Here is a 26,271-nt window from a genome sequence, read left to right on the forward strand (position 1 = left end):
CAACCGCTGTGCAGCCGATTGCGATGCCTCATTTACCATTAGTGAACTTAAATGGCTCCACCATACCGCGGCAAGCCGTTTTTTGCCTTTGGTTTGTTTTTGACCATATTTAAACCTGGCCTGTTCTTGTTCAGGGAGAAAATAATCATTTCGTGAAACATAGTGCTCGCTATACAAATATGGTAGCGTCAGACACCGTCGCTTACGCCAATCGGCCTGTGTCTGAGACAACCCCAAAGCGCCACACTGCTGTGCATCTAAACGAAGCATAGTGTGCGCAGTACCAACAGCACTACGCATCGGTACTTCTATGTTTATGAGTACTTTCATAACTTCCACTGTTTACCCCCCATTCTTACTGCTACAAAAAGAATGTGCCCTAACTTTAAGCACAAATAGCTTGTTTGGCAAGCTTACAAGCCCTGCCTAATTTGCGTTTGCTTTTGCTGGCCTCCGCACAATCACACAGCTGGGCATACGACATCATAGGTTCTGTTGCAGGAAATGGGCTAGTGGCTCGCATGGCCATTCCCTTTTTTCCTAATTATGTAGCTCACTTGAGCGAAATGTGCGCTAAAAGTGGTGTGAGTATGATTCCAACGAGGCAATCTTTTGAATTAACCAAACTTGTGTTTTGTCTGCATGGCCCCTTTAAAGACAGCCTTCCGGAAAAGCGAAAAACTACAGGAGAGAAGGTCTCGGGAAAACGTGCCGACCCTCTTTTGTTGTTTTTTTCCCCCCCGCCCGCGTGACAAGGAAAGAACGTAACCGTGGTCCGGCGAAGAGGCAGTCCCGAGAGTTGGCGGCGGCAGCGGTGTTGGGGGGCGGGATGTCACGGCAGGCGGCAGATTCGGCACGGGAAGCAGAGGCCAAGCGGTTCAGGGGTGGGGGAAGAGCCAAGCGACGATGGCGGCAGCAACGGGGGAGGGGGAGATTCGGTGAGGGAGGGGGTGGAGAAGTTTCGAGCCATGAGCGCCAGGTTTTTGTGAAACCACACATTGAGTCCCTGGTGTGCTGCTAGCTGCACCAATTGCACACAGACACCAACTGCACAGCTACCCTCACAGAAAACAAAACAGCGAGGCCATCTTAACGTCGTCACTACGTAGTGAATGCGGAGGCTTTAGCGCCCAATAAGTCGAGCGTGTTGCCTCCATTACCGCCACCCCCATTTTTACCTTTGCGCCTTTTTCTTCCTCTAGACGTAGACACCCTCTTCCCCACTTAGGCCTATTTTCTTCTCTTTTTGCACCACAGAAACGTGACCGGCTTGTTCTGCCGAGTAGAGACCGAATTCACTCCAGAAGCGATATTTTTGCAGCACCCGTTTTGCAGGACAAGAGTGAGAAAAAAAAATTCCTTCGGCATATGGGCCAGGTTATTTTTTTTCCTTTTTAATAAAGCTTACTTCGTTCAATGCGATTTCCCCCATTTGCACTGCGCACACTGTGTGCAGCGCTCAAGCCGGCATCCTTTCACTTTTATGTTTGCTTTTACATCAGCTTTCTTCAATGCCGTTTTAACTTTTTTGTTGGTTTGTTTGCTATTGTAAAAACTAATCCACCTCATATCCAAAGTAATGAAAGCTGGTTCCCTCGATTATACCTGTATTTTGCGTCAAGGGTTCCTCAGCACAGAACAATGTTAACATGTTTGAGTCATGTCCAAGCATTTGTTCAATTTTCTCATTATTTTTTTTTTAATCAACGAACGTTTCGCAAGCTTACCGAGTTACCTAGTGCTTTCAGACATGAAAATGAAAATAAGGTTGCGCAAAATGTCCTTTGCCCCAGTTTGCGCCCAGTGCAAGAAATCGGTGCCCCTTTCCTTGGTGCCTGGAAAAACGTACTCGTTTATTTGCATATGCTGAAACACAAACGGCACCTGTAGCAATTGTGCTCCAATAATTTAAAACCTGTTATTTGTGGTCCACAGCTGCCACTGCTAACAACAGAGAAAGAGAAGAGTGAAAAAAAAATGAACGGCCGTTGCTCACTAGAAAGCTAGGTGCTGGATTCACACACAAATAAATGTTTTTGAAGGCAAACTTGGCCATGCTTTTTCTCTTTGAGGGGCAGGAAGGCACTGCTTAAGCTAATGATATGAGATGGCCGTAGACCTGCATTTTCGATACACTTGTCAAGCTAGGGGACATTCTGCAACGCACCCAATTTGAGATCTGGTGGAGTTGCCAGAAAGAATGCTGCTACGAAGAGCAGACATCAATGTCACAGGAGAAGCCGAGATGAAAAAGTGTACAGGACAGATTATGCCGGCTTTACCACCTGTCCAGCAACTCTTAGTGGTATTCTCCTTGTATTTCAAATCGCTGCGTAACAGCTAATTTGGCTCCATTCTCGGAGATGGAAGCCACAGCTTGGCAATTAGAATAAAAATTTGCTATTTCGCATCTCGGAGCTCAAAGGGGGCTAGAAATTTAAAAAATAAGAAAAAAAAAAAGAAGGCTGGGCAGGAAAGGAAAGATGCGAATAGACCTGCACACTAAAACAACAATCGGGAAGCTCCGTAGCTTGACTCAAATTCTCCAGAAACCCCCATGCAACTCCACATCCCTCTAGAGACAAATTGCGAGCTCCGTGCGAAGCAGTCACAGCAGCAATGACTGCACAAGTCACCCCAACCAACTACAGCTACTTTAGTGTTCAGTTACAACAAATGAGCAAGTGATGATGCACTCAAGGGGACGGACATAGAGCAAAAAACAGCAGCTCCCAAGTGCATAATAGGCACAGGCCTCCCAAGCCGGGAAGACGCTCCTGCAAGCGGACAAAGCGCCAAGAATGCGAGAGACAGAAGCGGTGCAGAGCAGCGGCCAACTCACAAGTTGCAGAACGCTGTCGATTGCCCGGTTGTACTTGTCACACAGGGTCCGCATGCTCTCGTAGCTGCAACAAGCGGACGACAGGAAAAAAGAAATGGGTGGGGGCACGTCACGACCAGGAGAGGTGATACAATGTTACAACACCACCAAAAACATGTTTTCACTCTTTTCGTTCAATGTGCAAACCCCAGCTGAACTTGGTCTTTATTTTTTAACACGAAAGTGTTTTATTCCGGGATTCACGAAGATTTCGCTTGCGTCATATCCGTCACGGAAGTGACGCCAGTACAACGGAGCAAGCGGCCTGTAAAGGGTGCACCCCTACACACAGGGTCTTCGTGCAGGGAAGCAACCTTTAGTACTAAAGAGTACCTTATACTTAGGGTTGTTCGTTTTCGGGTTTTATATCTTAACACAAGTGTTTTACGTTGAGACGCACCAAGATTTCATTGACGTCATATCCGTCACGAAAATGACGCCAGTACACCTTTGCCGAAGCGACCAGCCAGCAGGACGTTGCTCGCCAAGCACACCCACAAGACAGCCGCCGACCCGCAAATCATGCTCAGCTGCAGATTTCACTGTACATTTCACTTCCGTGTTTTACCGATTCCTATGACAGAGGAATCAACCACAGTTTTTTTTTTTTTTTCTCCCCTTCAAGAAAGTTGCTCTATAGCGTCAACACCGTAGCCCCTTTTAAGGCCCGCCCCATCCGCTGCCCATTAAGCATCTAAGATAAAATTTTTACCCTTTCATTCCACTGCCCTCAACATTTTGTAAGAACACACCACTTCAGTGTATAAAAAAACTAGATACTGCACAGTTCTATAACACGTCAACTTCAGTGCCGCCATCTTAAGCAGGAATTTGCAGACACACTTGCGTCAAGATGCGAGTACACCAACACATATTAGGCACAAAATTTAATAGAGAATGGCATTCTGGAAGTGAAAAACAAAACATCAGTTTGGATGCAACATGCGGTGCTAGTAGCTCAACGCAACTCTTGCCGTATCCCTGCCCGTGCCAAAGGTTGCACTTTAAATAAGCGTCACTTCTCTCTACTCCCTTGTTTTTCTTTTTTTCTTCTATAAAAAAAGAAATTCTGGGTTTTCTTTCATATTTGACCCTATAAGCTACCACACAAAAAATTGAGCTTGTGATGCGAGTAATTAGCAATTTACAAGCATGAGATCTAATTAGGTCATTAGGCAATTAAACTTCGAACTTACAGCAAAAAAATGTCCTTGCTTGTTCTCCAATTTTGGAAAGCACTGGGCCCACATACAAAAAATAAAGCTGGTAGTGCAAGTATTTTTAGGTTTAAAGCCCTGTCATCAAACTAGGACTTCAGCCCTTGGGGTCGCTCTGACATCAGTTCGGTCTTCCCTGCAATGCCTTCCTCTTTCCAGCGTTCAGATGAAGCAAAAGCTAATAATGGGGATATTTATTGGAAGAGGCATAGAAGTATTTCCCAGGAAACAAGCTGTTTGGTTTTGTTCTCGAATTGCCACAAGACTTTAGGTTAATGTCCTAAATATAGGACGCCACGGCTGAAAGGTGAAAAATTAGACCATGGTTGTCAAAAGGCGTTACAGGTTGATTCTACACCCCAGCATTTGAAGAAGTAAACGAAGATTTTTTTTTTTTCCCCGAGCCACAGGTGACACATTGGAGGCTGCAAAAACTACTGCACAAACCTTTTGGTGTCGTAATCATTGAGAACATGGTTTTCCATCGCCGCCTTGAGCTCTGGAAAATCCTCACAGACCCAGCTGGAAAGGGGGGGAAAAAACCAACACTGATTTCACGCGCACATGTGCAAATGAATACTGCTTTTAGAACGACACAACATTGAACACGCACAGAAGTGAAACCTATTCGGCAAATGCCAAACAAGCAGGCCTTACGCAAATCACAAATCGATTCCTCCGACGACCCCGCCAGCCAATATGTCGACAAAGAATTCAGGGTCTTCTACTAACTCCTCCCCGAACCTTGAATTACAATTTCGTAGGACACTTTAAACCGAGCTGCACTCATCTCCTTTCAAAGAGCTATCAGAAGCATTCCCTTTTTTATTTTGTCAACGTGGCGGTGTGCACATACAGGCACAAGAAATTTTCTGGAGTATACAGCTTCACCGTTAAAAAAAAAAAACAGTAGAGAACTCCGGAAATGCACCAAATACAAAATGGGGTCACAAATCTCCGAATGAGTGAACCTTCCAAGACCGATATTTGTGACTGCAGCGCTCACTTTTTAGACTGCAACACTTAATTACGTATTAGTAGAAATTAAGAAGAAGAAACGGGCATGGGCAGGGCATGTAATGCAAAGGCAAGATAACCGTTGGTCTTTAAAGGGACCCTGCAACACTCTTCGTGCAGCGAAGTAAACCTGCGCGACGTTTAGATTACACTGCCAGGAACACCCGAGCCAAATATTACACGTGCACGTGAAGCGGTAAGCGCGCAAATCACCGTGAAAGACGCGGAAAAACCAACCACGCTCTCTTCAATTCTCCTCATTATGCACCCTGGCATGGCCTCTGTGACGTCAATCGGGCCATGGCTGTCCTGGCTGTCCTACTGGCTGTCACTGGTCAACTTCGCGGCTCAATTCTGGCATTTCCTGTGACGATCAGACGTTGTCGGCGCTGTGCATCAGCCTCTTCTATGTCTGAACCTGTCCGCGTGCTTTTGGTGTTTCTTTCGTTTTGAGTGCGCACAGAGTTCGAGTGACGAACTAAATATCCCACTTTCAACGAGCCCACTCGACAGCAAACGTTTATTGCTTCAAACACGCCCTACCAGCCTGAGCGCTTGCTTGCGAGCAGGCCGCCATGCCTGCTTTTTTGTGGCACCAGACCGGAAATAGACCCGTCCACGTTGCGGGGAAAAGGACAAAACTCCCTGGCCTGTGACACATCGAAGGCCGCCTAACAGAACGCTGCACACTGCCCCTCTCTCCGGGGGAGAGCTCTCTCCAGGAGAGAGCGCGCAGCTTTCGTCGCGTTGTCCGCGGTTGAGTTGAGAGGGAACATTTATGCGCGATTTTTCATCGCGCGTAGTTTCGTTGATAGTGAACGGATTTTCATAGTTCTTGTGGAAAGAGATTGCTGGGACAATAGACTTTACCCCAAAATACATTCCGAGTAGTTGATGGTAAGTGTTGCAGGGTCCCTTTAAGGGTAACAGAGTGGATCCCTAGGGAAGGCAAGCGTTGCAGGGGGCGGCAGAAAGTTAGATGGGCAGATGAGATCAAGAAGTTTGCGGGCATTAATTGGTCGCAGGTAGCACAGGACCGGGGTAATTGGAGATTAAGGGGAGAGGCCTTTGCCCTGCAGTGGGCGTAGATAGGCTGGCGATGATGATGGTGACTTAATCACAATAAAGAAACTAAACAACAATGAGTGGGCCCTAGTAACAGAGGTACGAACGGCATAATACCCAGGTATATATACTGCATCAATTAAAATTTAAGCACGTAATGACTCTTAAAACGCAAGCTTTGAAGCGCCCGCTCCTGTGGTTCTCATCCCCGTTGTTTCTCGATGCAACTGAGCAAACGAAGAGGACGCCGAGGGTAGCGAGATAGAGCGAGCAGGGGAAAGCGGAGGAGGAGTGTATGGCAAAAGTGTGAAGGGGAGGGCGGTATTCCCAAGGCTGCACAAAGCGCGCCTTAGTGTCTAGTGCGGCCCAAGAAAGGAGACGCAGAACCAGGCATCTATGAAAGTAAGCGTCTTGTTCTTCCTAGTTCACAAAAGCACAAGAGTCCAGCCCGCACTGCGCGCTGCACGTACGTTGGTGCTTCGCCGTCCTCCTCGTTGCGTGGCTCATCCAAACCACATGACATTTCTGCAGGGATGTTCTAACACGATTCACAACAACATGCTCGGCGGCGGCGGCGGCGCGCTGTGAGATAACGCCAGAGAAGTGTGCGCCATCATGCGTTGCTGATCACGCGATCACTCCCGGAGAGGCAGAAGCTACGTGCTGTCACCGAGAAGACTGCAATTCGTGCTTCCCTCAAATTTCACATTAAGGTGTATCGTAATTGTCAGACAATATTGCTTTCAGCAGTCAAACCCTTTCTTTTAATAACAAAGGAAGTTGGATGAGCTGGTAAACAAAACAAAGAAAAAAGACGAACATAGGGGAACCAATAAGACCCAACGGCATGCTATCGGCAACTCAAATGTATAAAAAGAATAACTCAGGAATATACATACACAAAGTATTTAAAAAACAAGAGAACAGAGGCATACAACCTAGGCTAACTAAGCCACCCGTAAAGTGCGAATCAGCTCGTTCTTATGCCGTAACAAATGGCACCGCACCATCACACATCAAGCCAGCCCTTTCACAATCCTGGCCTTCTTATTCTTTGAGTGCCAGATTCGAGCAAAGGATAGATAAGACTGATAAGACTGAACCCCACTGAGTTCCCTGATAACTTGTCTGGTGTTTGCAAGACGGTTGTAAAATGGGCGAAATCTGTGTTCTCTTCCGCATCTCGCCACAAAGACGGAAATAAAAAAGAAAGAGGAAGAAAGCTAGTGTGGCTTGAATACAAAAGGCGCGGCACTCTTTGAAGAAAGTGGCCATTCATTTTGACATCATTGTTGCACTCAGCACGTTCTTAGAGATTTCCCGCCTTTGCCCGGCTGTGGAAAGGAGGGCTGATAAGTTGCAATGCCAGTTTCGTTGCTACTGCATCCAACAAGCGAACGTCCTGCCATGTTGCGGTGATACACAAGATGCCCACAACATGGAAATGTGCGCACACTGGTCAAGCATAGTGTTGTGTCAATAGTACATGCACGTCAGGGCATTGCACACCGAGAAGCTTTCAGAACAGGGGCCTGTGGATCTTGGTTTCAGGAAACTCGCATCTTGTTAATGTACAGACACTGCAAGGCCTACAAAATCTCTTGACGCTGCCCACATCGCAAAGGGTATCACACAAAGAAGCCTCGATGTCACATAACAGACAGCATGACCCATGCACTGCCCTCTAGCTATTTTATCTTCCCCATTCTGGGGATACATGCCTCTTTACATTTTTCTTAAAGGATACATTCTTGTTTTTTCAATAATAAACTCTGTTTCTAGTACCATGCTGTCCTATCTTATTCGCTCCCCCTGTTCTCATTTTTTCGCATATTTTTTCCAGCCAAGAGAACGCGAGAGAAACATGCGCAGGCACTCGCTCCTATTTTGAGTAGCAGAATTTGAGGGCGCGAAAAAAAGGAGGGGGGGGGGGAGCTCCATAGGCTGGGTGCCATTTGAAAGAAACGTCCAAAGTAAAATTTCTACAATAAACTACCACAATTCTTGAGGAAATGGCGATGCACACAATGTGTGAAAACGAAAGAAAAATGATTGTACATGGTTTGCCCAAATGCCACGACATTCATATGCATCTAAGTGCCTCCCTCAGGATGTCAAGACAGTACACAAGAACGAAAATAGAAAGCCACGCAGGACACTGAGAGGTAATAAGAGTACTTTTAGGCAGTGCTCGAAGGAGGAGAGAGAAACATCAGATGGCTACGACAAAGTCAGCTGCTTTAAATGCACTGAGGAGTTAGCACACGCCAACACCGTGATGAAAACTGGGCAGCCAACAACAATCAACATTGACAGTGGTCTGGCACCGCACGGCTGCGTTCAACAAATGTCCTCCCGTCTCATCGCTCTCAAGCAAACGTAGACACGACATGTCTTCCTTTGCCTTTTGCTGTTGTAAACGTTTCCCATCTTGGTTTTCTTTTAAAGCAAGAGCTTACTTTGTGGGACCGATGGCGCTCTGTCGAAAAACAAATGCATTTGCCCACAGACCAGTTGGTCGACAGAAAAGCTCAGATACGATCTCTGGACACACAGCGCGCGAGTCAAACCGGACTTCCACCCTGTCAGAACGGTTACTTGAAAATCATGAAAAAGGAACGCTTCTAGATACGACAGTACACGCACCATTCATGAAGAAGGAGCACAAGAGCATACACCTTTATCTTACAAACCACATTTACCATTAAATCGTTTGTAGATGTATTTACTTATTGCGGGAAAAATCGTGGTTTGTTTTCGATTTGGATCTTTGAAGATATGACGATCAATTGAACGCACACTTTTAGCGAAAACTTTGACCCGCTTTTGACGCAGTTTCCATGTCAATAAGCTTTCGCACGTCTCTCAACTTTCCTTCGGAAGTGATGGTAAGTTCTTTTATGTCACTGCAATGCACTGAAGGGTCTCTGAAATGTGCCTCAACGAGATTTTCCGAGCAATCGCAGTTGCCAACCGATAATGCAATCACCCACTGATTCTTCCGACTGCCCGGTGATTTGGCTGCTTTTGATGACACTGGCTCGCAACGTCAGTGCTTTCTTTGTATTCAGTCACGCTACAGCTTACTCCGAGATTTGCATCGCCGCTGTAGATCAGTGAAAAATCGTTTGTCGAGACTGTTGCGCGCGTTGCGCCCAAAAAGGAGTTTAGCATCACTCCTGCTTCCTTCATGCGTCCGTGGTAAAAGCCCTACCTCTCACGAGGCTTCATGGGGAGCAGTAAAAGCGAGTTTGTCGCAGGAACGACGCTTCTTTTACGATTCATTACCGCACTGCCCTCCACTTTTTTTTTTTTTTTTTCACGGGCGGTGCCCTTTACTTTACCACTGTTCTTCATGTACCACACTTTTTCCACTGGCGTTTCATATGCCTTCGAGCTGAATGCCATTCAATTCAAATGCCAACGCTATGCTGCTTTTTGACGTTCTACAACGGCATTCCGTCGCAACGACCTCCGGCGCCTCCAGATGCTCTCAAAATGCAAATGTCTTCTGCACCTTCAAGCGCGGTGTCTACAAGCACACACAATTCAGAACGAGCATTTGAGAGTACTGGCATTTCAAATGCCCCCGTGACGAAAGCTATTCAAATGTTAAGACTCCACATAGAACTCGGAATGTGCAGTGCTCTGCAGATTCCGAGTTCTATGTTCCGAGTTCTACGGTGACAGCGGAAAGGTTTGACAACCCCTCGCCATGCTGCAGAAGCGCTGCTATCGTAAAGTTTCCACGCCACAGACAGCACATGAAAGTTGAGGTTCAATTAAATTATTGCCACATGTAATCAGAAAATTAAATTCCGATGCTTTCCAAATTTAAATTTAGAAAATTTAAATTTAGAATACATCTACATTTTTGTAATTTTTTTTATTTATAAAATTTGAATTTTCTAAATTTACATTTAGAAAATTAAGTTTAGCTGGTTTCTTGTTTTTGAGCGCTGATATGCCTTACAAGAGCATTTAAGCAAAACTCGATAAAAGTTCCAAACTTGGTATTTTCTGCACAAGAGAAGCATTTCCCAAAAGTTGCGCAAAGGCACTTGCGGTTGGGTATGGCATGTGTGCAAGTTTGCGTCTCAAAAGCATTTTGAAACACTCGAATGTCTCAAGCAATGAAATCCGACTGGACGGACATTTGAATCAGGTGCCGCTGCAAAATGCAGTTTAGCCGGATAACAGTCCCACTCGAGTGAAATTACAATCAATTCGAAGGTTAACTTCTAAATTTTAGTGCAGCACTAGCCAAATTATACAAGTTCTTAAAGGGGACAGGAAGAACAAAATACAATTCTGGTCAATTGTAAGTAGCATTGTTCGCTTTCAGGTAAAATCCGATTTTACCCGATTTTCCCTGAATGGACCTTTTCAAAGTATCGATCTGCACAATCAGGCCCCGACAGTTTGTTGTTTTCAAAGTACTTGCTGGAAGCAAGCCCCACAAACACCGCTTTCGGACTCATTTAGTATTGGCATGAATCTACCGCTCGCTACTGCAGGCCAACAAATGCGGCACTGACATTGATGTCGAGAGAACTTCCCCCCGGCTGAGACACGTCCAACAATCTGACAAGTCTCGAACGGAGACCGACATGCTGTGCAAGTCTCGAACGGAGACCGACATGCGTTGCATGCAGATGATGTTATGTAAACAAGCGTGTGTAAAAAAAATCGATGGCCAACTTTTCGTGTTTTAAAATGTTTCATTTTTAAGAGGTTATCAATGCTCTTCACTGTCACTATTATTACCGATTCATTTTGAAACAAACGCCCAATTTCGGAGAGTATTTGCAAGAAAACCCTGATGTCCCCCAGATCACCAGCCTGAAGAAACAAACACCAATTTTAAAGCAAAGTTAGTAAGCTTGCAATGCCTTCTGATAAAATAATCCGAGTAAATTACTTTGTACACGAATGAATGAAAAAAAAAAAAAAGAATTTCGTAATGATTTTACAGAAAAACCCAATTTCTCCCCAATTATCACTAAATATAGCATTCCATTTTTGGCTGCCGATTTTTAAAAATATATAAAAGCTGAAAACAAACCCTAATTATAAAGTACTAGCCTTTAACAACTGACTCAGCTGTACTCCAGCCACACAAAATGTTTTTTTAACTGAAAAAAAAAAAAAACGAAATAAATACTGAAAGCTCAAATTTCGCGCTACGCGACATCGGCAGTGGCACAGCAGCGCTGCAATTACGACCAACTGAAACTAGAGTCACCATTACAATCGCCCTGCCATGTTTCTTGCCAGTCGCTTTGGTCGACGGATGCAAATCGCAAACGAAGATTCTATGACGACGTTTAGAAATCGCAGAAAGTGGTTGGTAAGTTGCCACTGCTTTATCTGTTTTCTTTAAGTGCGTAGATTATCTGTTTGAAGTTTGCAATAAAACGGGAATTATTGTTATTGGGAAAAGGCAATCTTTATAGTTTGTATTCTTAAACTATGAAACGAACCCCCTTTTTTTATACTGAACTGTGAAACCAACTTCAGCAGCAGTGACACCACTGCATAATAAAGAGTAGACAAGCTGTCATTTACTGCTACTGAAAAGTGCCGTCGAGGTCAGCGCAACTCCCTCAGTCTCAAATCTCACACACCTAAGATGCCATTCAAATTTGTCGTTGGGACACGAGTGTAACCCATTTTAGTGGTCAAAATGTTTAGCATGGCTTGCGCAAGCAAATGACCACAAACGGTTTTATGCGCATAATGTTGACCGGGAATATAGTTAAACATACTGCGTCAACAAGGAAACATGAGATATACTTTGTGGAAATCACCCGCACGATTTTATGTTTTGAGATTCGAAATTGCACACATTAACAGTCACACCCTTCCCTTCTTCCCCCCCCCCCAACGGTAAAAATGTTGTTTTGCAGTGCTGTTCAGTTGCCCCGAAATGTAAATTTTTATTCCTCCTCCTGCCTCCAAACAGACCAGAAAACTTTAATATAAAGCCTGAACGAGGGCGCTGCATAGATTTACAGGACAGAAATGAGGTGTCGATGGGCTTCCGTCAACACGACTCAGAGCAAGTGGACCACGCCGACGACAGTCAACTAGAAAATTTATTGAAGAAAATAACATGCCCCCGTCGCTAACCAAACGAACAAGGGTGCGAGAAAGCATGTGAAAGTTCAAGTTTGCCGCGTTATGAATTCCCAACCCCGAAGGAACGCACAAAAAGCGGAAGGGGACGGGCTTCACCTGCCCGAAAACCGCCCGAGGTGAAAAGCGCAGGCGGTAACGCCGCGCAGATGTACGCCAGCCAAATTGCGCGCTACATAGCAAACAGCCACCCCGCCTGCAACAGGAACGGCCCGTCAGAACCGGCGGATAAAAAGGAGGGTTCGATCAAGGTCGAAGGAACCAACGACGCGTCTATTTCATTCCCCTTTCTTTCTTCGCTACCGCCGGCGGAACGTGGGATGGAGCCGATCGTTTCCGCACATTCGGGGGGGGGGGGGGGGGGGGCCGACACGCATTTCGCAAATCGAGTTCCTTCTCACTTCGTCGACGGTGGTCAAGCAGTGAAACTCCTAGCAGCGGAGAGCTCGCCCATCACGCGGGAAAATTGCAGCCGAAAGTAGTCGACGGCTTTCACTGATCGACTCGCACGACGTTCGATGCGGCTGCCCTCCGACTTTCCGGCAAGAGAGAATTTCCCCACGGGTCCGTTGCTTCCATTTTCCAAGACCCCTTCCGCCAGAAACGCCCGACGTTGTCCAACGCACATGCGTCTTGCGCGATGCGAGGATAAGGCGGGCAAACATGACATACATGTTGCCACCGCCGCAGATAGATAACTGCAGTCGCGCCCATAACGAGAAAGTGTAACTTCCTTCCCGAGTAGCGTGACCTTTATCTAATCGCGCCGGCACGCGAGCGGGGCAAATGCCGCCAAAGGCCTTTAACACCATCCCAATCCCCGGATGAACCCACCGAGGGGGCGAAAACGGGTTCACGGGGCACGGCCTGGCTTGCGCAACGACGTCGTCTGCTCCCCGTGCAGACGATCGCGTCTCGTTTGGGCGTACCGCGTATTCACGCGCGTTCACAAGACCCTCTGCAGACGACAGCGGGGCGAAAGTGGCAACATCCGCTACATCCGACGCTCCGATGTGCCAAGGTGCAACGAACGTGGCTGAGAAAAGCAAAAAAAACGAGGGCAGCGGACCAGTTTCTTTCCTTTTTTCTTATTGTTCCCCCGCAACATCCTCAATCGGTGGTGGACGAGCCAGGAAAGGGCCGGCTCGGCTGACCAATCGACGAGGCCGGGCAGCGGACGACGAACGCCAAGCCCGGCAAGCAGACGACGCCGTCCGAGAGGGCGAGTGCGCGGGTCTCACCAGTTCAAGGTCGACAGGTGCAACAACCCGAAATTCGCTATCAAAATAACCGGTAAGGAAGCTCGCGCGGTTGCGCAAGCAGAAGAAGGAAAAAAGGGGGAGGAGGGCACGACGAGAAACAAAGTTGTGCGGCGCCGCACCTCTCGGCAGCAGCGGCCGCACGATCGCGGAAGCAAGGGGTTTCGGCGAGAATGGGCGCTCGGCGAGTCGACCACTTGCAAAAAGAAATGGAAAAATGAACCTCGCGGAATGCACGCTACAACGACGCGAATCAAGCGCGGTCGACGGACACCTCGCGAGAAACGGACGTCGTCGAAGGGGAGGGGGAAAATTTCATCGACAATGGCGCGCGAGAAAAACAGGATTCGGCGTGCGTGGGACGCGCGCGCGCAGAAAAAAAGGTTAGGTAACCACTGGTTCGCTTTTTCTCCTTTCCTGGTTACCGAAGGTTCGCGCAAGGTCAGCCTGTGTTGCCGCTTGCAACGACGGAATCTCCATTGAAAGGGCACGCCTCCACGATGGAGCGCGACTGGTTGTCGGTTACCGGCGACATTGGTATTTCCGACTTCCTGAGCTGGTAGACTACGGACACGCTGGCAGCTTAATGATATAGCGCCGTTACCCCACACTGTATTGTGGGAACCATTTAAGCATTAGATAATCCCTATTTAAAAAAAAGAAAACATGCCAAACACTGCTAAATGTAAATTTAGCTTCACCCACGTTAATTCACAAAAAAAAAAGCATCAGCGCTTGACAACAAATTTATTGCTCCCATTAAAATTACGTCTCAAGTGCTGTTTCTCTTGTCGAGTTAAATTCTCACGTTAAATAACAAGCTTTTATCGACGGCGAATCGAACCATCGGATCTTGAAACGAAGAACACTTAAAAAGAACTAGGCCAATTCTGGAGCGCAAGAAAAACAAACATTTTGTGCTTGCCTGCAGCTGTAAGCATATCGCTTTTTTGCTCAAAGCTAAAACAACAAAGCCAGCAAACTAGCCCAAACCACCTGTGGAGCCCAATGAACATAAAACTGTAAAAGAGCTGCGTGTTTCAATGGAGCATACCAATCGTTTGTTCTAGCGAGAAACAATACATGCCTTCCAATGGATTCATAACAAACTTTCTGACATACTAATATTTTCTTCCCTAGACAGAACTAACGGAACCGAAATATTTAACTAGCTGGTCTTGCGATGCCAATGCTGGAAGGACACTGGCTTTCAAAGTTAAAAACGAAAGTAAAATATTTCCGCTTTATTGTTACTTACGAAGTACAAATATCTTTGATGTTTAAAGGGGACACTGAAGCGAGCTGTGACAATTGTTTAATGCCCACCAGATAAAGTCCAGAATGCGTAGACACTGTTCTGACGACAAACGTGTGTTCACAAAAACGCTGCTTTTTTTTTTCCTCACACTACTTTTTCCGCCGACGTTGGCATGACAACACAATGAGAGAATAAGGTTTGCATACTTGTACAATATACAAACCTCATAAAAAGCCGATATCAAGCATGGAAGATAAATTCTGAAAGCTCAGATGGCATCGGTAACCAGTGTGATATCACTGCTGCAGTCACTGCACTCCCTCCCCTGCCCCCCATTACAGATGAACTAGGGCTCTTAAGTTTAATGGCCACATAATAGCATGCACAGGTTAGACTGTCCAAACCAGCCACAAATAACGACTACGACAAACTCACTTAAAGGAGCCATGAAGAGAAAATACAACTTCGTTTAATTTGAAAGAACTAGGATTCAGTATCTCACTCAGCTGCATTACAGCCACAAAAGATGTTTTTTTTTACGAAAAAAAAAAGCAAGAAGTATTGAAAAACTTTCAAATTTTGCGCCACAGTGACGTGTTATGGATAAGAATGACGTCATACGGGCCAACAATAAAAAATAATCTTTAGTGCGTTAACAGCACGTTAGCATTCAAGTGATGCGGTCAAATGGAACTAGTGGCCCCATTACAGACGTCCAGTCATGTGTTGTCGCAACAGGTCAGTTAGGCGGCCGCCAATCGCACAAACAAGGTTCCATGACGTCATAGAAAAGTTGCGGGAAATTGGCTAGGGGGTCGCGACTGCTTCACACGTTTTCTTTCATATCTCCGTTACTTGTTCGAAGATTACGGTGATATTGGTATCATTGTTATCGGGACAAAGCAGTCTTTCTGATAAACTCAACTTGTATTTTGTCTTCATGGCTCCTTTGAAGTGTCCCATTTGCGGAAATGCATGCTTCAAAGCAAGCAAGCATTTTTGAGCGTGCTGCCAAAAACCATTCCCTGTTTTTGCAAAAACAACCTCCCCACAGATGCCCCCAATATCTTCCCACTGAGCGGTCATATTTGGGCAACTACTGTTGCATTGGAAAGGCTATCAGTTGGTTAAGTGCAACAATGGGTATAAAACATTTGTCCCTTTAATGCACGAGACATTGCGTAGCTAACTTGACCGAAATATCGGTGGTTTTGAACCTGTAATCTCAGCCAAAATCTGAATCAATCACTGCAATACGTCACGCTCTTGTTCTTCAAAACCATAAAGGCAGGTGATGTAAGCCAGTATTCAATGCAACGGTCAACAAAAATTCTGCTACAACAATCGGGTTTTTGCGACAACGAACTTATAAGACAGTACAGACACAACTGGCTGCAGGCTTGCTCCCAGCATGCCGCGAAAATGTCAACTGCACGATCTTGAATAGCCACAAAAAATTTCTAAGGGAACAATGTCTCTCCTCGAGCATGGAAACTCATATTTGAGACCAAGCATAAATAGAAGCACGCGTATTTCTGTGATCACTAAATGGTGAAGGCACCTCTGCCAGTTACGACAGGCTTTTTCAGTGCAGGTTTTTGCAAGACCCAAAAAAGTATGCGCCAACGACACATATCTGCAAAACACGAATGAATTGAAGTTTGTCCAAAGTTGTCCGAGCGCAGTGATTTGAGACAGCTAGGCTAAAACGGCCTCAATGCAAATCCAACAATAACGCAGCACAAGCCAATAAGCTTCCCTGACAACTCAAAACAGAGACCCTCGTAATGTTTCCTGAATTTCGACAGACATCAGAAAATTTCCCAAACAGCCCACGTTTTACAAAACAGCATCGCCCAAGAAAAGCTGAAGCACGGAAATATGTCTCCCGACGCTACGTTGCAAAACTTGAGGAGGGAAAATGGAAACAAAGGCACGATCAAACATTCTCTTGACGTCTCCGCCCCGCGGCAATGAAAACAATGCAGCTTTAACATCGTTTTTTTTTTTCTTACTCCTTCAATCAGAACCAACTTCAGTCGCTGGTAAGCACGTGCGACTCCCCGAATGCGCCTGCTTTAATTAAAAAAGAAAGATTTTCGCTTTGTGACGATCATGAAACCGTGTCCATAACTTCAGCGCGGCTCTCCGTCTCACGGCGTCGACAGGTGCGTTGAAGGCAGAACAGCGCGGCGGCATCAAAGACACACACATCACAAACGGCTACAACGAAAGGTTTCCCTTTAAGCGCCACACACAGTGGCAACACGGTGAGAAGCGTCTCTTTACGACCTGCCAAGAGCAGGTGCGTCCTGCGCGACACAGCCAACCACGCCAGTAGTAGTGCATCATCTCTAGCGACGCGTGAAGTCAATCACCTGCTCGAAACAAGCAGCTCACACGCGCCACAGAGTTCAGCGGGGGAACCCCGCACGAGATGAGAAGACACGGCTAGCCAAAAGAAACCGGCGCCACTCACCGTATTGTCTCCACGATTTCGATGGCACCGTCATGTTTGTCCTGCGAGACAAACAAAAAAAAAAAGACATAAATAAGGAGACTTTTAAAGACCGCGTCGGATTCGCACAGGCGTCGTAGGCGCTGGAGTCGGTCGTTCGACACGTACGAAACGTTCCCGGAAATTACGCTCGCCTTTACGACCACTACGGAGCGCCGAAAAGCCCGCACGGACGGTAGTTTTTCGCCGCAGAGGAGCCCGCAGGCGGCCTAAGCCTAACGCTCGGATGGGAACCGAAGTCGAGGGTCACCGTCTTCGCTTTCGCCTTCCCGGAGAACACTCACCGAGGTCGAGAGCGGCCAAGGGTAGACCGCCGGCTCAGCGCCGGCGGGGCTGTGGAGCCGTAACTCCATGGGCGTTCAGTTGACGAGCTGAGGTCGTGCCGCGACGACCGCAGCGATGCGCAGGGGCCGACGGCCATGGACTGCCTCCATGATCGCAGCCGCCATGTGTGATGGTTGGTCACGTGACGAGCGCGTCGGCACGCCATTGGTCGGACGCCGAACCGCCCCCCCTCCTCCCCCCTTTCGCGAGCGGGCAAACCAAAAACGAAACCGAATAGTTCCCACTCAAAGTGCATGTTGCTAACGACGGTGTGGCCATCTAGCGGGATCTTTTAATATGAACTGCTGAGTCAAACGAGGGTCGATTTTGGCTTTTAAATTTGCCCGATAGAGGACCCTATAAGCCGCTATTTTTTTTTTGTGGAGACGGGCTTGCGGACAAGCTCTAATGCGGTGAAGCTGAAACTTCCTTTGCTTTCATATTTAGCCAGATTTCGTTGAGTTTGCGCGTGTCATGCGCTTTTGTATTCTTTTTGGATGTGCGCCGTATCGTTATGATTACGAATTACTCTTCCCACTGACGTCATGTGGTAAGTTTCCTGTCGCAGTCAACCTATTGGCGTACACGAAATAAAAATCGACAGTTCGGGACATGTCCCCGGCGCGAAGAGGTGGACTCCGAATTACTCTAGAAGGACTTTTTGGTGAGCGAGTTGGCGCTGCACAATTTCAGACGGCCACAACAAGGAGAGAACACAGGACCGCGCCAGTCCTGTGTTCTCCCCTCTTTTGGCCGTCTCAAATTGCGCAATTAGTTTTTTAGTTCACGTTCCGAATTGCTACTCCGCGCTTGTTTGCACCGTTATTCAAGCAGGTAGCAGGTGATACAATCACGCGTTACTGTGTCAATTTTGTGAATGGGCAAATGTTTCTGATTGCTGCTAGGAGCGAGCACGCGTGCACGTGGCGCCTAGCATAATTATTTTACTTTGCGTTTCAGGCTTACAAGAAGGAAATACCCACCTCCACATCCAAAGCTCACCAGAGAAGAATCAACACAACTACGAAAACTTCAGACAAATTCCTTCCCACATGCCACACAATTGCATATGATGTACCCCACATTATACAGCTTCGAATGCCAGTTCTGCAGCGGAACGCCCAACACCCTATACCACATGGTGTGGGAGTGTAAGGGCGTCAAGGAACTACCGGAGGTCCTGGCGCCATCATCGGAGCAGTGGGAGGCCGTGCTGACCAGCGCGGTCCTGGAGAACCAGCGTGGTCTGGTGAACCGGGCTCTTCGTGCTGCGGCAGGCCATGGCATCCCGGACTAGGGACGCCAACCAAAGGGGGTGATCACCTCAAGACCAACGCAGGAGATCATCATCCGCTCCTTTACCATTTATGGCAAATAAACGTTTATACTACTACTACTACTGCGTTTCAACGTTTCTTTTTTGTTCTCTTCTACATCAGCACTCGTTCGCGCACCAGCTAAGCACGACGGTAGCAACCGCGCGCTTATACCTGCGTGGTTAACTCGAAGTTAGTTCTTCACCAGCTTCAAAAGTACCTCTAAAAGCCCTCCGCTGATGATGATGATAATGTGGAGGCGCCATCTATCTTCGTCAAAACGAAACGCTCTGCTTCCACGTTGTAGCGGCAGAGTCAAAAACGTTGCTAGATAATAGCGATAGTAGTGTGATAGTAGCACAGAACAGGGAGGATTAGTGCCGGTGGTAACGGGTGGTACGGTGCATGCTCATTGGCAGGGGTTACAAAGAGCTAGGCTACGCATTGGCGAAGTTAACTGTTTAGGGAATATGTTACGGAAATTGAACGATGCAATAATGCCCCTAACTGAGAAGGAAATTGCAATTTGCTTCTCAAATTGCTCTCAGGCCTCCAGCGCTTTCTTCATGAAGAAAGCGCTGGAGGCCTGAGAAGATCTCAACTTTTCAAGCAAGTTTTGTTGAGAGCAGACGCCGTTCGCTGCTTGGATTGGGCGGGCTTTGCCCAAGCCCGTGGAAGTCTAGCTGTTGGCGGGCAATAGACCCTTTGCAAAAAGGCGTACAACACTGAGAATTCAGCGGTGGTAACACTGGTGGTGAACGCGACGACGCCATTAGAAAGGAAGCAGGTCGTAGCAACGCCGTTGCGGTTGCACGTTTTCGCCCACGGCTTCACGAGTCTATTGCCCCTCGACGCGTATGCAATTACGTGGACGGTAGCTACGCCATAGAAACTCTGTGCTCGCAGCCTTTTCGCTTCCTTTCTAATGGCGGCGCAGCGGGTGCACAGTGTTGCCAGAGTGGCTTGCTGCTTTTCCGCCAACGATTTGGCCATTTTGCGTGTTGTCGGTAGTCAGCAAAGAGAGGGCAGTAGTTCCACGGTCTCATTATTGGCCGAGCAACGTGTGAGCGCTCGGGATCCACTAAGGCACCGCATCTTGTGGCGCGGAAGTGCGCTGTCCTGGCCGACCCAGACCGAATCGTATGGATGACCGTGCGCCATCGCCCGCACGCTTCGATCGTAGCTGCGACGTCTTTTCCATTTCGGGGCGGGTGTGGAATATCGAGCTCAAAAATTGGCGAAGGTTCCAATTGCTGTGCCATTAGCGCACCCAGGATTTTTGTCGGGGGGGGGGGGGGGGGGGGGGTGAAATTTTGACACCAAAAATAAAATATAAAAATATAGAAATGTAAAAGTATAAAAGAACAAATATAAAGACAAAGGTAAGCAATACAAACAAATAAAAATAAATAACCGTAAAGAATAAACTATATATAAAGAGCAGCCGAGTTTTTATTATTTTTTACGCGAAAAAATTACGCATTATTCAGCCGCCATAACCGATACAATTCGCCTGCAGGATATAATGGATGCACCTTCACATAAAAAAAGAAGATACGCGAAGCCTTTTGCCATTGCCCGAAGCCCCGGACCCAAGTTTAGAAGTAGAATTGGAATGAAGGGATGACGGGAGATCAGGCTGGGGAGGCAATGCCATTAAAGCATTCCTGGATGCCTTCTTCACTCATGAAGTAAAGTCAATAGTAAAGCACGTGCAGCCTCCTCGTGACGTTTATTTTTACAAAAATGCAGAGAGAAAAAACTTCGCAGTACAGTTGAATATTATGTAACGACGAATATTGTCCCTTCTCTGCCGCTACCGTAGCATGGTGATCGGCAGGGAAGCAGTCGAGAAGTTTCAGTATTTTTAAGTTAACTGGTTCAATATACCAATAACATTGTCAGACCATTAAAACATACAAATTTCAAACATTACACTTATTACATGAAACGAGAAAATATTCAAAAGAGTGTAGCAACAAAGTTTGGCCAATAACTAGCATGTTGGTCGAGCGGTGAAGCAGTCGAAACGTTAATTTACTGATTACTTTGTCTGATCTTTAACACATACATATTTGAAACAACAATTATTACATTAAATGAGAAAAACAGTAGAGAGAACAAGAGTACTTAACGGGGTATGGCTGACTGGATCGCGGTCTCCTGGCAATAGGGGCGGACGACGGGCGGCAGCGTTTCTCGAATGATTGAATTCCTGGTGCAAGCCCCCCTTGCAGCCGGCGGAGCGGCGTTATAGTTACTTCAAGTGGACCCCTAGAAGAAAAGCGAATTCCGGCCCCACTTTCTGCAGCCAATCCGGGAGACGCATATGAACACCAATCAACTATGTTCCCGCCGAAGAGAACAGGACCAATGACACGCAGACACAAAGTTAATTTGCACTCTAAAACACGCACTTGCAGAATTATTGACGTAAAGAATGTGGTTCAGACAAAACACACCAAAGTAAACAGTGGAAAAGACAGCAAGCTAGGTCGTTTGAACTACAACCCGACACCAAGTGCCCGGAACCCGAAACCGGCCAGTGCCGACGCCACGGGGGGTGTGGAACGCCGCTGCCGCGCTGTAAACCCAAGCTGGGCCGATGGCTCCCCGTAACAGCCGCTTCTTACGGTCGGTGGGCGCGGAAGACGCACTCTGCATGCATTTGTTAGAAAACTGGGCCATGGCGGCTGAAGAAGTAGTTGAAAGACGAAAAAAGCAAATTGAACGGGGGCTTCGCGACAACAGCCAAGAGCAAGAGTACTAAACGGAACATAGCTGATGGTATATGCATGGACCAACGACGGGCGGCAGCGTTTCTGAAGTGAGACCCCGGTGCCAGCAGCTGCTCCCCGTGAACCCGCCGGACAGGGCTTTGATTTGTTTCAACCGGGTCATTAAAAAGAAAAGCGCATTCTGGACACATTTTCCGCAGCCAATCAACCATGGTCCCGCCAACAACAAAGGAACACAACACAAAGTTTGAACCCGAAAACGCGCTCCGGCAAAAGAATTATTGACGTAGACGAAATAGTTGAGACAAAACAGGGAAGTATAAAGAGCGGAATGAACAGGAACGGCTGTCGGAAGTAGAGAGAGGGCTCGGAGCCCGGAGCGAACACCACAGGGAGTGCGGAATCTTCTAAAACGCGGATACCCGATCCCCTGCGACACGATCGGCCAGGACGGTCTCCTGACCCGGTAATAGCGGCGTCTTCCGGTCGGTCAGCGCGCAAACACAGGCTACATGCGTTTCTTAGTAAAACGGGGGCTTGACGCCCGAAGTAGTTCTAAACAACAGAGAAAGACAGCAAACACAACGTGGGCTTCGCAACAATTCTAAAAAAAAAAAAAAAAAAAAAGGCTGCTCACCTACCAACTGCAAAATACGGTTTACACGGCGAAGCCAGTTTCGAGGAACAAAGACAGGGCCCAAACTTAAAATACGTCTGAATGTGAAAGTTTACTCAAATTCGATCTATCTGCACTAGTGAACGAAATCTGTTCGTATAGGTTGACACAATTTGCACTGAACAGTCACATTAACACATATTTTGTGAAAGCCTATTCGTACATCATTGTTATCCGTGATCACAATTGTTTTCGTAACTGCGCACGAAGCGTTGCTACAAACTCAGGCGATATTTATAAAGGAAAACCGAACCTTTTTTTATTCAACGCGAGGGCTCGCACAGTGCTTAGTATTGCAGGAAAAAACAGTTGTTTAAGCTTCCAAATTAAATAAAATAACTTCGATCTGATCTTGTGAGATTTGATTTGAGGCCAGAAGGCAAGCTCCAGTGCCAACCTATGGGAAATTTCAGCGTCCTTTTTTTCTAAAAGACGACGAATAATTCAATTAACCCGCTGCGGTGGCTCAGTGGCTAAGGCGTTGCGCTGCTGAGCACGAGGTCGCGGGTTCGATTCCCGGCCGCGGCGGCCGCTTTTCTGATGGAGGCGAAAAGCAGTGTACGAGATTTCGGCGCACGTTAAAGATCCCCAGGTGGTCAAAATTAATCCGGAGCCCTCCACTACGGCGCGCCTCATCGCCTGCGTTGCGTCGGCGCGTTAAACCATACAATCAATCAATAATTCAATTAAATTTCGTGATGGAAGCTGCGCACAGGAGTTCAAAAAGTGGTATATATAATCTGGCCTTACAAAAATTGTGCTACTATTTGCGGTTTAGCGTAGCCCCCCTCCTCTCTACGGCACGCCTCATATGAGGCGTGCCGTAGAGGGGAGGCGGGGAGGGGGCATTGGAATCATTTAAAACCCCCAGGGATTGTTAAGCATTCAGAAATTTCAAGTTATACGCAAGTTGGTCCGCACAGTCTTAAAAGCACAATCCTAAAAGCTCGTACGTGCTCTAGTTTTCTTTTATTTTTTAATGCCGGTCATACAATATTCTTCAATATTCAACTGCGAATGTCCAATAATAAAAGCTTCGTAGACTACACACTTCGCTCGGTGAACTTCGGTGTCGGTTCGGTGGGAGAGGCGTGCGGAGGGGGTTTGGGTCGACGGACATCTGGGGGGGGTTACAACCCCCAACCCCCCCCCCCCCCTTCCCCCTGGGTGCGCCACTGTGCTGTACATTCTAAACTGGCTCTAACAAAACCTGATCTTACGAATTTCCCGATCTATAACGAACAAATTCCGACTCCCCCGCTGGCAAACAAAATACAGTAGATTTAGCGCCATTCCCGATTCAACGAAGTACTTCGAGATGTTTAACGAACACATTTAAAACAAGAGCAATTTCGAATGCGTTTCGTCAGAACGGCACGAAGATGGAGCTCTACGAAATAAACTCGATCAGCAGTCCCGGTTTTCAATCAGTGATACTGGCGCCAGAATTGTGATGGCGGCGCTCGCCTCTCGTTTCGTGCGATAGGCGAGCGCCGCGGCCGCCGCAATTACGATGTCATGGTGCCTGCTGTATGTGCCCCCCCCCCCCCACCCCTTTCGACATCGAACGTATGGAATCATCATCACCATCATCATCATCAGCCTGCCTACTCCAACTGCAAGGAAAATGCCTCTCCCATGCATGGATCGCGGATTATCCCGGTCCTGAGATATATCCCCGCAAACTTCTTGATGACATCTGCCCATCTAACTTTCTGGCGCCCCCTGCCACGCTTGCCTTAATTCTCTAGGGATCCACTCTGTTACCCTTAATTACCAACGGTTATCTTGCCTTCACATTACATGCCCTGCCCACACCCATTTCTATATTTCTACTAATATGTCCTCAACACGCGTTTGCTCCCACTAAGCTCTTGTAAATCAACTTGTATGGAATCAACTGCTTGTAAAATTAGAATCCCGATTTTACGAACTTCTCAAGTTAACGAAATAATTCGCGGTTCCCGTTGACTTCGTTATATCGGGTTTGCTTTATTCCTATAGCGCTAATTCGTCTGATCGTCGTCCTGCGATCGAAATAATGGTGGCAGGGATTTATACACACCCCCAACACCCCCCCCCCAAGAAGGACTTCGACACCCCCCCCCCCAAAAAAAAAGATTCCACAACCATAAGCACCTGCCTAAGGATTTATGCAACACCCCTCCCCCCCCCCCCCCCCAAACATCCCACCAACACCCCCCCCCCCCCAAAATCGAAATTCTGCATAAACCCCTGGTGGTATGGCCGAATGAAGCTCCGAGGAGGCTGGAGCACGCGAGCTGAAACTTTCCCAAGTTGATGGTTCCCTTGCGGCTTGTGCAAGTGCGTGGGCCCATTGCTTGAAACTCCCCCGTGGGCCGGTACCCCAGAAACAGGTCACAATAGTGACAACACGTCCGCGGGTCCGCAGCGTGCTTGCCGGATATCCAAGATGACCTCAAATGTTTCGTCTAATCGTTTCAGCTGACGTAGACCGTTGGTCGTGTGTGTGGTGAATACAGATTCTGTGAGCCGGTATATGGCGCTTAATTATCTAACAGCCCGCTGTATTGTCTATTGTCTTGGCCATCTCGGAAGCCGTGTCTTCGAAAACGTGTATTTCGCGCCTTTCGTCGCATTCTTAAACACGAAGGCAGCTCCTGCGCACCCAGCGACCAGACCCGTCGCTGAAAACCCCGAGAGCAATGTCTTCATCCTCATAGTCACTCTGGCGCCAAGGATGCTATAGATAAAGCTCCCGTTGTTCGGTTCTCAACCATGAAGGTCGGCGCGGTGTCCATGGTAGAGGGAAGAGGGAAGGGCGCACCCGCTGTCCACTGTGCTTGCGGGAACTGCTTTCTTAGTCCTTGCGGCTGCTGTTTGAGGTGCTGCTTAATTACGCAGCGTCCCGGTGCTGTTATAGGAGACGCTGCTGTTCTATAGATGACTGTCGGACCATGCGGGTCATCAGTGAAGGTACAACAACAACAACAGCGGTGGTGCCACCTGATGTGTGCCCAGTTCGACCTCTTTATGGAGAAAGACTGCGCCCGTAAAGTTTCGTACAAATATATATTACAATGAAACTTCGAACCGTTTCACCAGCGAAGAAGGACATGGCCCTAGAGAGAAGTAAACAGGACAATCGAGTTCAACTGAACAACTTTACCTAGCTCGGACACGTACTATATGATAAAGCTAATGGACAAGGCTAAAAACAAACAAAAATATACAAGTGAAATCAAACAATATAGATGCATGCCACCCTACACAACCGAGCTACGTCATGCGCATGCGCCCTTGGAAGAAGCCTTAAAGGAGCCATGAAGAGAAAACAAAAGTTTGTTTTATTCGAAAGATTAGGTGTTTCATAGTACCCCAAGCGCTTTCCCGGAAGCAAATGATGCTTTATTCACTGAGAAATAAGGCAATTTAAGCCAAAATTTTAAATCTCCCGCTAAAATTGAACATTCCGTGACGTGTACAATGGCGTCATAGAGCCGGTCCATGAAACAGATACTTAGTATGTCGACTCCATATAGCACCCACACGCGGGAGTCGATCGAGACGGCGGCCATTTTAAAAATACTAGTAAAACCTAGTGCACCCGCAGCCCTAGTCATGGAATCGCCTGATCCGGAGAACAAAACTCTCGCCGAGGAGCTCGGGCTTGCATTTAACAACCTCACACCACAAAAACGCTCAATGCTTCTAAGTGCACGAGCGGCAAGAGTTGTGGGATACGCGGTGGACGGGAAAGCGACCATTTCGCGATAGCCACAACAGACGAACGCCCAGCCGTCGGCACCGCTGCCTCGTCAGCCCCGTCGCGACGGACATAGAGTTTCATACAATGATAACTAGAGGGGAAACTGGCGCTAG

At 47.3% G+C, this 26,271-nt stretch overlaps 1 protein-coding gene across 1 annotated transcript in view; it reads right to left on the minus strand.

Moving 5' to 3' along the window:
• Nucleotides 1-17,808, minus strand: part of Gpp (DOT1 like histone lysine methyltransferase grappa) — a gene marked incomplete in the record, with an annotated part of 66,841 nt that extends 49,033 nt beyond the window's left edge. Inside the window, 4 exon segments of the mRNA XM_077692707.1 lie at nt 2,843-2,906; nt 4,546-4,620; nt 17,315-17,355; nt 17,638-17,808. Of these exon segments, the coding sequence (XP_077548833.1) occupies nt 2,843-2,906; nt 4,546-4,620; nt 17,315-17,355; nt 17,638-17,706 (249 nt within the window).
• Between the last annotated feature and the right edge of the window lie 8,463 nt (nt 17,809-26,271).

Source organism: Haemaphysalis longicornis, unplaced genomic scaffold, assembly GCF_048455015.1.
Source record: "Haemaphysalis longicornis isolate Haplotype H1 unplaced genomic scaffold, Haemaphysalis longicornis Haplotype H1 scaffold_12, whole genome shotgun sequence".
NCBI classification, from domain to species: domain Eukaryota; kingdom Metazoa; phylum Arthropoda; class Arachnida; order Ixodida; family Ixodidae; genus Haemaphysalis; species Haemaphysalis longicornis.